This window comes from Lytechinus variegatus, chromosome 2 (assembly GCF_018143015.1).
Source record: "Lytechinus variegatus isolate NC3 chromosome 2, Lvar_3.0, whole genome shotgun sequence".
Taxonomy (NCBI): domain Eukaryota; kingdom Metazoa; phylum Echinodermata; class Echinoidea; order Temnopleuroida; family Toxopneustidae; genus Lytechinus; species Lytechinus variegatus.
The window spans coordinates 37084258-37096601 of NC_054741.1; the positions used below are offsets into that span (position 1 = coordinate 37084258).

General features: G+C 34.7%; 1 protein-coding gene across 1 annotated transcript; it reads left to right on the forward strand.

Moving 5' to 3' along the window:
• The first annotated feature begins 966 nt into the window (after nucleotides 1-966).
• Nucleotides 967-7623, forward strand: LOC121408004 (glucose-induced degradation protein 8 homolog). The gene is made up of 5 exons (XM_041599303.1): nucleotides 967-1103; nucleotides 3962-4079; nucleotides 4890-5086; nucleotides 5747-5944; nucleotides 6605-7623. Exons 1-5 carry the CDS (start codon nucleotides 1101-1103, stop codon nucleotides 6776-6778), a joined length of 690 nt encoding a protein of 229 aa, XP_041455237.1. The 5' UTR covers nucleotides 967-1100; the 3' UTR covers nucleotides 6779-7623.
• The last annotated feature ends 4721 nt before the right edge of the window (nucleotides 7624-12344 follow it).

Below are 12344 nucleotides of genomic sequence, written 5' to 3' on the forward strand. Positions count from 1 at the left end.
AGTAGCTCACACTTCGCGCTCGCACTATTTAAATTGGATATATGAGATTATAACATATTTATGTTGTTTCATAAGAAAAAAGCTAAGAAGTACAGATGGGGGGGGGGGGGGGGGCTTCGGGGCTCTATGAAAAATAAAGAGAAAAGGGAAAAGTAAATATATATATATATATATGGACATGTCATACATAATGATAATGATGATTCTAAAATGGTATATAACCCGAGTAGGTATATTTTTCTGTCATACTGCTCACTTGAAATTTTGTGTACATTTTTGGAACAGTAATGCATCTCATCAAATTCATGAGACCTCAAAGCACAAGCAGGAATTTTCCTATTTTTCCCCATTTCTTACGCCTTTACGCCATTTTCTTCCTCCTTTTCACTTTCGTCTTCTCCCCCCCCCCCCCATCGTCTCCCCCATTTCTTCTTTTCTTTTTCTTCTTTTTTTTTGGGGGGGGGGCACTGCAGACTCTCACTCCCGCCCTTTTGATAGGCTGTTTTAATTAATTATATTTAATTTGATTTGAACCTAGTTAAATTTACATATTTAAAATCGAGTAAAGAATTAACTTTCAAAAGAAAAAAAAGAAAAACATATATATTTACTTATGCTATAAGAGGTCAATTATTTATTTGAATATGTAGGCCTTTTGAATATGTTTTAGGGCTCGATCAACATGAAAATTGTTAACCATATTTTGTCTGTATTTCGTACTTATGTTTATTTATTTATACATTTGATTTGTAAATTTGTGTCTCACTGTAATTGTCCATATAAGTGTTTGTTTGTAAAATTGAGAATGATCCAATATGTGTGGATTTTTACCAAATTTTTTTGAACTTGAAACTCTTCCCATCTTTGACTCGCACGGCGCGCTGCCGGATATGGGCATGCGCATGGGCGCGGGCCGGGGCTATCTCTAGGGGGCCGGGGGTTAATGCTATTTATATTTCAGCCATAGCTGGTGCCGGTGATCAGAGAAGAGAACGTCAAAGACGTTTTGCATATAATTAAGCATTAACATAAACTGCAGAGATTTCCAAGTTACATATTTTAATAAAGCAGAGAGGCAGAAAAGATACTTCAACAGCGAAATGGTATGTATATAGAACACATATTTGACTGATTTTCACAGTAAACCTGCGATTCTCACTAATCTCACTCAGAGTCAGACTGCGCGCCGATACAGATGTTTGTTCAGTCCCATACGCATGAAATTTTGATGTAGATCACGGTAGTTCTTAACTAAAGTTAGAATTTACTAACTAGGTAGGACCACAAAATTTAGAAAGCTCTAATTTGTCTAGACAGCTGGCAGCCGTCTGTTTCGAGGAGTTTTTTAACATTTTTTTTAATATTTCTCCTCGTACACAGACGGCTCGCTATCGTGCAGCCACCATTGGCATTAATGCAAAATCCCCCTGTCGGGGCTTTTCAATTTTTGTCTTTAATGAATAAAAATTTCGAAAATTATAGTGACCAGAGTGCAAATTGATATTCCCTCTTGGCATCAATTGCCAAAAAACAAAGAAAAATGAAGTTAAAAGGAACAAAAACAGTGACTTACCTCGGCTGTCGCGCAAATTCACTTCCCCGTTTTATCCGATCTTAAGTACATAAACATATGGCCATTGAGTCCCCTGTACAGATCGCGCTAGAACTTCGGTCTCTGTATTTGGTGAGTGAAGCCAACGAAGTTCAGCTGAACAACCAACAAAACAGAGACCGAAGCTTTTGGTCTATAATTTGTCATAAAGAGAAAATAATCTTGAAGTCCTAAAACATAAGAAAATTACTTAAAAGTTACAGGAATTCCCTAGTAAAGTACAGTACCGGTATCAATTATGATTTATATAAACTTCTGAAAAAGTCAAATTGTGTCAGTGTCAGTATTTATCAATCAATACCTCACTCTGTACACTCACAACTGTAGGCTAGTGGCCCAAAATAGGCTTTAAATTATCCTGCCCTAGGAGTATGTTTAGCTTCCCATAGGCATGATAGGAGCCGTGGAAACGTGTCACATTGATACGGTATCATCAATGTGACATGTTTCCACGGCTCCTAATAATGGGAAGCTAATGTCAATGATAGACCATCAACTCGGCTGCCAGAAAATGTGATGATGCTGCTAAACATAACTAAACGAACCACTCAAAAAATGCAAGAACAATGCATTGACTATTTGTGCACATGCTCGACAGCACGATCTAGCGCCCATGGGAGGAGCTAATCTAACATTAGAGAAAGTAGATTCTAGACTCTAGGCCTAGTTAAAGTAATAGACTCCGAGGCCCATTTCATGACGAGATGAGCGATACGTAGAAACGTCCACGAACCATTTTTCTGTGATAAGAAGATTGGCGACAAATCAGCGCTTTCCGTTTCATGAATGCAATTTTTGTCTTCCAAGAACGCAACATCGTTTAATATCGAAAGTTCAGCAAAAAATGGAGTCTTCATCTTCACCTGAACCTTTTATTAATTTATGGAATGACAACTTTACATGAAATAGTAAATTTCAATAAAGGGAGATCAAATAATTTTGTATTTATTACAGTTTGTAGAATTGATGTATGGAGCTTACTTTTATGAGACCTAAAAAGGGAGAACAACTTTACAGCCCTCAATTTATTGCTATGATTAATACAACACATGTATTATTAATAGCAATAAATTGAGGGCAGTATTGCATAAATTTACTTTACAGGCGTTAAAGAAAATTACAATGTTTCAACTTATTCCGCGTTCCATCTCCTTTTTCTTGATATTCTCTTCAAGAATACCTTGACGAAAAACAAAATAGTTCTGATAGTAAAAAAAAATCCTCTTAGTTATAATGCCAAATGATTATTATACAGGTAGCACCCATGGAATTTTCCACAGGCTCTGCTAGTTTAGAATTAAAGATATAATTCTAGCAGATGTCTTATTCTAACAGAAGACAATCAAGTTGCATTACAATATTCTAAAAGTACATCAATATTATTTGAAATTTCGACTAAAGCTTTTAGTGAATGTTATGGTCCACCAGATTATGCCTTGATTGGTTGACATTTTTCTAGACCATTTATTCTCCAAGTTTGATAGAAGCTCAGCGAAAGGTAACATTTATGAAAATATTGAAATCCAAAAGCAAACTGGATGTGAGAAATAAGTCTTTTAAGTAGAAGATTGTTAAATGACTGGAATAGTCTACCAGAAGACTTGATAAAAATGCCAGTAACAGACAAATTTAAAAGAAACTCTATTGATAAATATTGGCAAAGTAAGCACTTTGAGCTTCCATACCTCCTCACACAAGCTCATGAAGATGTACTGTAGTTTACAGTAACACCAATCCTGCAAGATGCGACCAGGAGTTTCAGGCTTGTGCCTTCATCCTGTATAAGATGATGTATTGCAGGTAGATCTACAGGTTTGTGCTTTTGTGGTCATTGTGTCTTTGTTTCTTTTATTATTATTAAGCAGCACTAAGGCGCCAGTCTGAAAATGAGGATCTCCCTGTTAAAGTTTATACAGGAATTGTCTTTGTTTATAATAATGTCTCCACATTCATCTGAGAAAGCTTATTCACTGTCAAGTGCCAAAACCTGGCTGACACCAAATGAGTGCTCTAGTCAAATGTTGGGCTTCATAACAAGATTGCAAGTTAGGGAAAATATTGAACTTGGGTAATTGAGGTCACCAGATTTATTTTTAACACATTCTTGTTGTATGTCCTGCACTGGAAATTGAAAAAAAAGTACTCATTGGACAATCTCAATTTATCGAGACATGATTTGTCTTGGTGTATGAGGTCCTTGTTTTAGGGGACAATCCTCTTTTTTGGACTGGCACCTCTACTGATTAGAACCACGCCACTGAAAATGAGCTGAATCTTATTAAAGTGGAAATTCATTGTGCATTACTTTGCTGTACGTTTATCAAGCAACTTTGATTTCTTCAATTTCAGGCCAGCAATAAGAGTCCAATGACTGATATATCTAAAGAAGCCTGGATGAACAGACTACAAGGACTTCATATTACAAGGGGTGACATGAACAAATTAGTGATGAATTATCTAGTCACAGGTAAAAAAAAAATGAGCATGAATATTCTGTAGAATTATTAGTAATGCGTTTTATTGTAGGTAAATGGACACTTTGATAACTCCTTAATTATTTAGTCACAAGTCATTAAGTATTTTTCAAGTTTAATCTTTGTTACATTATATACACTAGTTATTGACTCCTAATTATCACTGGCAACCCAGAGTCAGATAGGAAGAGTTTGATGTGGACTAATGTTTGATAAAAATTGTGAAGTAGACCAGAAACAAGATACATGTATAATTAAGAGATGTTGCATTTAATGCATGCAACCAAATAGCCCTGAACCAGGAGACAATACTGTATTGGATACTAGATCACCAGCTTTGAACACTTTCTTGTAAAATAAGACCCATGTCCTACTGAGGCACAGGAAATAACGTGAAGTGGTCTTGACTTTCAGGTTAATTTTGTGTTATTTTAATATTAAATTAAATTCAGTTATTAATGTGCAGAGCAGTTACCGGGATTGATATCTCATAAGTTGTGCAAATAAAATTACTTTCTTTTATTTGTTGTTGGTAAGGGGGGAGGTGAAATATAATTGCCACTACACCATAGTAAGATTTGAATATTCTGATAATCGTTTAATATAATTCTTATCATTATTTCTTTACCAAAAGTTTTCAAAACCTAAGTCATGCTTTGATAACTTACCATGCTCAATGTCTTTGTGAAAATGAAGTAGCAGATGTCATGCAGCAATTTGTCATTGAACTGTCTCAACTGCTGTAGTGATGTATTGATTTACTATAACATTTACGATTTCAAATACTGTGCACGATTTTACAGAGGGGTTCAAGGAGGCTGCCGAACGATTCCAATCCGAGTCCAGTACTAAACCCATGACAGATCTAGATACACTGAATGAAAGGATACAGATAAGAGAAGCAATCCAAGATGGCCATATTGAAGATGCTATAGCAAAGGTCAATGACCTTCATCCAGAACTACTAGATAATGACAGATATCTCTACTTTCATTTACAGGTAAGAGGCTGCAGAGGCCAAGAAAATTTCATTCTTTAAGGAGTACATTTTATTTGGAAATTCTTGTCAAGCATGAGACAATCATCAAGCTACTATGATTTTTTAAATCTGGGACATTTTTTCAGTCTAGCTCAGCAGGAGACCATTGTTTTATACTAAGAAAAAAGACCTTGTCACATGGAATTCCGTTTGGGTTGTTGTGTCAGATCATATAAAATCACTTCCAAAAGGTTCCTATAAAAGCTGTTCCTGTTACATTTAGGTTATCGTGGTATGATGAATAGTTTATGTGATGTCCTATTGGAACAATTTGTTTACACTTTAAAGTTAAAACATTAACCCCTAGTTTGCCACAGACACATTTTCATGCAGTTGTATCTATTCTCTATCAAATCGAAATAATCTATTTTTTCTTAATGCTGGCAGTGTAGGCTTTGCAAAACAACATTGCTTCTTGTACAGGTATTGTGTATGAGGATAAATTTCCAGTCTTTTATACCAACCAAGACTTTTACATATTTTCCTAAAGATGAAAATGAAAATCCACCATGTTAATATAGTGTAGGCTAGGCTGTATGAAGTATTTTTTTGATATCTTCAAATTCTACACATATATTCTCATTCTATTGTGTCACTGTCAAATCCGATTTAATATGATAGCAACAACATCTAATAGAGCTGATACGTAACAAGGACTTGGAGGGTGCACTAACGTATGCGCAGACGCATCTATCGGAGAGGGGAGAGGAGAGTATGGAAGTATTGCCGGAACTAGAGAGAACGTTAGCGTTGCTTGCGTTTGAAGACCCAGCGTGCTCACCTTTTTCTGATCTTCTTCATCCTTCACAAAGACAAAAGGTATCTTATTATCAATGTTCACAACGTGAATTTTCTCCTGAAATTACTCTCTTTTCTTCAATTTATCAGCTGAATATCTGCTTTCTTGGAAAATGAAGCAATTACATACAAGTAAATATAATTATGTCAAAGGAAATGTTTTGTTTTGTTTCCTTTTTATACAAGAATAATCAGGATCATATTCTGTCTTCCATATTTATATCATTATGAAACCACTTAATTTTCAATTTTGAACAGAAAAAGAATGGCTTGCTGCAGGACAAACCAATTTCATTATTTAATCTTTTTTGTATTCTCAAATTAGATCATTGGGTATATTTGTGTATAAGGAAGGTCCAACTTTTTCATCTTCTGCCCATCTCTGTGTATTCTGTACTATAATATGTGGAAAGTTTGATATCCCAGTATGGTTACAGTCTTAAAATGATGATGATGGTGGTGATGATGTTGATTATGATGGTGATGATCAACCTTAAAATACATGGTGCAAAAAAATAAAATCAATAGCTTGTACACAATCTTGCATCACTAAATGGAAGTCCAAGCTACATCCAAATTAAGTAATGGGGCTTGCTGCCATGTATGATATGGTCATATCTCTACATTCTAGTTTTTCATGTTGATTTTAATTCTATTGATCGCCCTTCTTTTCTCCATCAGGTCGCAAGTGAGTTGAATGCAGCCATTTTGGAAGCCGAGAATCGGGAATCGACTCCCAAACTAACCAACCTCCTCAAACTATTGCTCTGGTCACAGGAGCAGCTGGATGCTAAGAAGGTCAAGTTTCCAAAGCTTAAAAACCTTGCCTCAGGGGAATTTGAAGATCCTAAATAGACTCTTTGAAGACACTACAATCCTATATTTATATTCCATGAGAAACGATCAACTGTTCAGCAGGAATTTATAAAAGGCTGAATGATCAGCGGTGGATTTCTCCAACAATTAGATATTGTGCTATTTTTTTCCTTTGTGGAAGTGAAAAACTCTGATGAACAAAAAACAATCCTGCATAAATGAATACTACTTTGTATGTAACTTAATTAACTTAGTTGACAGAGAAGACAGAAGTTTGTGTATTATTTGATTATTTGTTGTTTTATATGCAATTATTTCCACGCTGAAATTTTGCAAGAAAAAACATCATAAAATTACTTGTATATGCATTTTCTGTTACCTATAACAACTGAAAAAGAAATCACTCTTCAGTGGATATCATCTGTGATCCTTTACAAAGACTGCTGGTCAGATCAATTTACATGTATTAAGGATTATTTCATTCTGGGACTGGTCAAGAAAAAAAAAGCAGGAGTGTTACCTAGTGTTTATTTATTTTTTTAAATAGAAATAACAGGTTCAAGGCATAGTAAAAGCTTCATTTCTTTTCTTAAAATTTTTGCTCATTTTCTACAGCTTAATATTATTATCTTGAAACAGGAGTAGACAGAAGCCTGTTTCTTGAATCATGTTGTACACCACCTGAATTGTTATACGCAAGCTAATGAGAGGCTGATTGCCCAACATTTGTACCATCACACACGTACCATCCTAAATGCACCATTGCATGGTTACGTTTCATCATAAGAAGATTCAATTCATTGTGCTCAATTAATAATAATAATTGGTATTTATATAGCGCTTTATCAATCTACGACTGTTCAGAGCGCTTTACAATTTGTATTACCCGGTCACTGGATTCATAGCATTCCAAGCAGCCTGTTAGACGCAAACTTGCTAAACCAACCACAATGATGGTTGTTTCCTACCGGTGCCCAATTAGCAACTGGATGAGAGTGGCAAAGTGTAGATTGACGCCTTGCCAAAGGGCGCTAGGCCATGGTGGGATTTGAACACACGACCCTCTGATTACAAGGCGAGAGTCAGAACCGCTACACCACGGCGCTTCCACTTAATGTAGATGCCATACATGTAGGGCCTACTTTATACAAGTAGCTAAATGCAAATTTGTGAACCGTTTACTACAATGCGCGGCTTGAATCTTGGGGAGATTTTTCTTTTGTGCTTAGGATAATTATGGACTAACGTAGGAATGGACTGATTATTGTTCCTTTATTCGTTAACTTTTAAGGAATTGTACAACACAAATAGCGAATATTTAGATTTTTGCAATGGTACAAAAATTTCTCCTTGTTGATCAGGGCATTTTCAATTTATACCATTGTAATAGTGCGTATTAGCTATTTGTACGCTATAAATGCGAAACAACTTTCATAAGCTATTGAAATGGTGCCATTTAGGTGGTTATTAGCAAATTTTGTCATAGAGATCGAACTATTGTTATTGGTAACAACAATGCAGTTGTTTTTAAAGAATAACACCAAAATTATCTGCACAGAATTGTGTGGACAATCTCATCACATCACCCCTCGTAAATATTGGGTAATGTATTCATGACATGATGAAGCAAAAAGGACTAGAATTTGAGACTTTGTTAGCAGAAAGTGGTCAATACTTCCAACTATATGAGAACACCAGTCATTTTTGGAATTCTTTGTTGATCATAATGGTGATTTGTTTGAGTTGGGCTTCAAGTTGAAAATGATTAGTGCATTCTGAATTTTCTAAATGTTTGTAGAGGAGCTACCTGGTTCTAGTATGCAATGGGTTAACAAGTGAAAGAAAGCCATTATTTTGTTAGGAGGACAAGCTTCTCAGTTTGTGTAAATTTCAATCTCTAATATGATAAATTGTAGTTTTAAAAGAACATTTCCCAGCAGTTAGTGTTTTAAGACAGCAATAGGAAGTTTTTGTTCTCAACATCATGAGAGGTAAACAATTCTAAAATACTGATCCTTTCTGGCCAAAAGACTTGATCCCAGGGGGGCGTTTCACAAAGATATAAGTGTGATTTTAAGTTGAGCTTTGTTCCACTGCTCACATGATATTAAACACACACTTTCATGGAATAATACACAGTGACGCACATCCTCTGAGCATGATTTGGTCAATGTGGTGATGGGTTACATGTAGGCCTATTAATGCACGCTTCTGGAATAAAGCACTACTCACACACACACTTAAATCCTTTTGATACCCCCCATCCTGGAATAAAGTACTACTCACACCCAAACACACTTAATCCTTTTGATACCCCCCCCCCCATCTTGGAATAGACCAGTTTGTGGTTACTTCATGGACAATTTTGGTCAAATGACCTTTCATTTCTTTCATTATGATCCAGATTATGATAGGCAGATTTCAAAGCAAGATATTACATAAGCTTGCCTTATATAGCAGGACGAAGAAATTTAATAGACCAGGTGACTAGAATAGCACCTCAATGAACACTTTATGAAGTATTTGTTGCATTCCTATTTTGAATGCATATCATAGCATGTTCCACAATGGTCTTAGTAAACTTTGAAATACCAGTCGTTCGTGGACGCATTGTTTTTTTTTATGTAAATGAAAACCACAATTCAAAAGAATATATGATTCAAGACATCAAAGTTGGTGCTTATCTCATTAGATTTTAAACCACCATGTCACTTTAGTACAAATGACCTTCCTCTGATCATGCGTAGAATCTTTTGATCATGCGCAGAATGGAACTACGAACTGGCTTATAAAATGCTACTCACACACACTTAAATCCTTGTATCCCCCCCCCATAAACCATACACTATTTGAATCTAGTCTGCAAGCACAGGCTTGAATTATACCATGTACATGTATGTCTAGAATGTAGACTAGACTCCAAACTCTCTGTCTTTGCATATCAGGGGTCTGTTGCAGAAAGAGTTGCGTTTAAACGCAAGTAAAAAAAACAATCGCAGGTCCAAAATACGCACTGCAATGGGCCTCAGATGTTATTGCTATTCTTTACCAAATAACCTTCATCTTAATTTCAAAGACAGATCATAGTGATGGTGAATTTTATTGTTTCCATTGAACGATATACATTGCAGCAAGAATAAAATTGATTTGATGCATTCTGCCGAAAACCACGTCATACTTGGTACAAAGTGATATAAATCATGGACTCTTACTTAAGTTAGCAATGAATGAGTATTAAAACTGTAAATAAAATAATCATATTATACCTCATGGTGTGTTTTACTTCCATTTATTACTTAGTGTATATAAAAATATAATTACATGTATAATATGGTAGAATTTGTACATCAATTTCAATATATATATATATGTGGGCGATTCCAACTTCCAAGCACATTTTCTTTTCCAAAAATTTATGTTTCAAATCTGAATCTAAATGTGGAAGTTCATAAATATGAAGAGGCATTACAATTAGCCTCAAAATTTTTGGCTTATGCATCTCCTTATAGCATTAAGATTTTATACATAGGACTACATATATCTATAATTTTTTTTTTACTTAATTTCAATTTAACAGAAAACTTGTTTTTGTTTTTTTCAGTTGGATAATCTGAAGGTCATAATTTTACATCATTTTAATAGAAAATTTTCAAATATAAGTTGCAGGAAATTGTGCCAACAAAGTGAAATGTGAATGACTGGAGTTTTTCTATCCATAAGAAAAACTCGAAGTTCAAATACCTTATTTAAGACTTCTTTATGTAATTAAAGTTTAGCAGGTGTTGAAATTCGTAAATTTGAAAGAGCTATTAAAAAGTAATTCACTTTTTTTCCATATTCTTTTTGTGCGACTGACCGAATTTTATGACACCATGGCGTCCACAATATACAGCCTACAACCTTCCTGAATGTATCATTATAAAGCCTCGGTTTACACGAAAATTGACAATATAAACTTGACAGAAAGACTAACCCCTGTAAAAATGACAGCAACAAGTATTAAGAAAAGACATATAAAAGTGTAATGCAACTGACCGTGGAATCGCCCATGTACAAGTAACAATGGTGTAAGGTACCTTGTTAAAAGTCAGTGTTCTGTTTTTCCCCCAAAGGAAACCTGCAAGCGTCTTTTGATTACCATTTCTCACATTTCATTATAGACGGGGGAAACAGGAAAGTTGCTATCAGAAGACGCATAGTGCCCACATAGCAGGATTCCAGCTCAAAGGGATGGCTCTGGGCTGAGAATATTTATATCTAAAAAAATAGAGTAAAATCCAGAGCAAAATGTGAAAATTTCATCAAAATTGGATTAAAAAAGTAGTGTATTGTGAAAACAGTTATACACGCATCTTCATGAATATTCATTACGTGGGCTGATGATGTCACATCTCCACTTTGCTTTCTCTTTTGTTATTACATGGAATCATAATTGTTTCATTTTTTTCATACACGTGTGAAAGATTTGTCTCCCTTGTAATGAAATAAATTGCAGCAATGAATCAGTTGTCATTCCAATTTTTATAGTTCTTGAAGGAAATTTTTTAAAATAAACTTCATATAAGATACAAAAAAGAACAAGTGGGGATATGGCATCATCAGTTTGTTCATTGAATATTCATGAAGACATGCCTAGAACTGTTTCATTGGAATAACGCAAAGCTTTAAAGTGCCATAACTCTGTTAATCCTTGTCCAATTTTGATCAAATTTAACGTGTTTTGTTTGTCTGATTTTTCTCTATCTGTTAAATTTTTATCATTTTCAGCCTGGAGTACCCCCTTTAAGGACTTGGCACAGACTTTTGACAAAGTTACTTACAGAATTGTTATGAGCTGTTAATTTTGAGCAAGTTTAGTAAAATATAATTTTTGCTTTATAATAGGAAAGTTATTAACCAACAGTACGCTCAGATTATTTGAAGGAATAGGGGTGGTGTACTAATAAAAGACATTTCATCTCGAATAAAATGAAGATAAAATAGGATCTCAGAAACATCACCCAGGCTTTTAGAGGGCACATAAAGAAATATTAATTGATACAAATTACATTTGGCTTTGTTCAACTATCAATATTCAATTGGTTCCAAAGCATGCTAAACACAATGATTCAAAAGCCTCAATCGTTAACCTATTCATAAAATATCATAGTACAGAAACAGGAATAATATACAGACTGCAATACTAAAATAATGATATAAAGGTAAACTCTGCAATACTGCAATTCGAAGTGAAAATTAAAAGTTTGGTAATTAAAAGTGTGTGTGTGAAGGTGTATCTGTAATCACCTAATAACCATAGACAAAAGTTTGACACTGGTTTGGAAAATATAAAATATTCACATTTTTTTATAATGAATACAAGTATGGCCCATGTTTGTTAGCCTCACAAATGATAACAAATTATGGAAAATGCAATACACTGGGTGACTTCAAGTTCGGTGTTGGCATTGGTGTTGGAATTTGGATTGCTTCCCTTAGCTCCAAAATCTATTCTGAGTTTGTAAAACTGATCCAGATCACATTATTGACATCTCACAAACTAGTGAGTGACTTTTCAGGACTATCTTCATTTTATGTTTGGTGTTATAATCGTGTCAAAACTGAC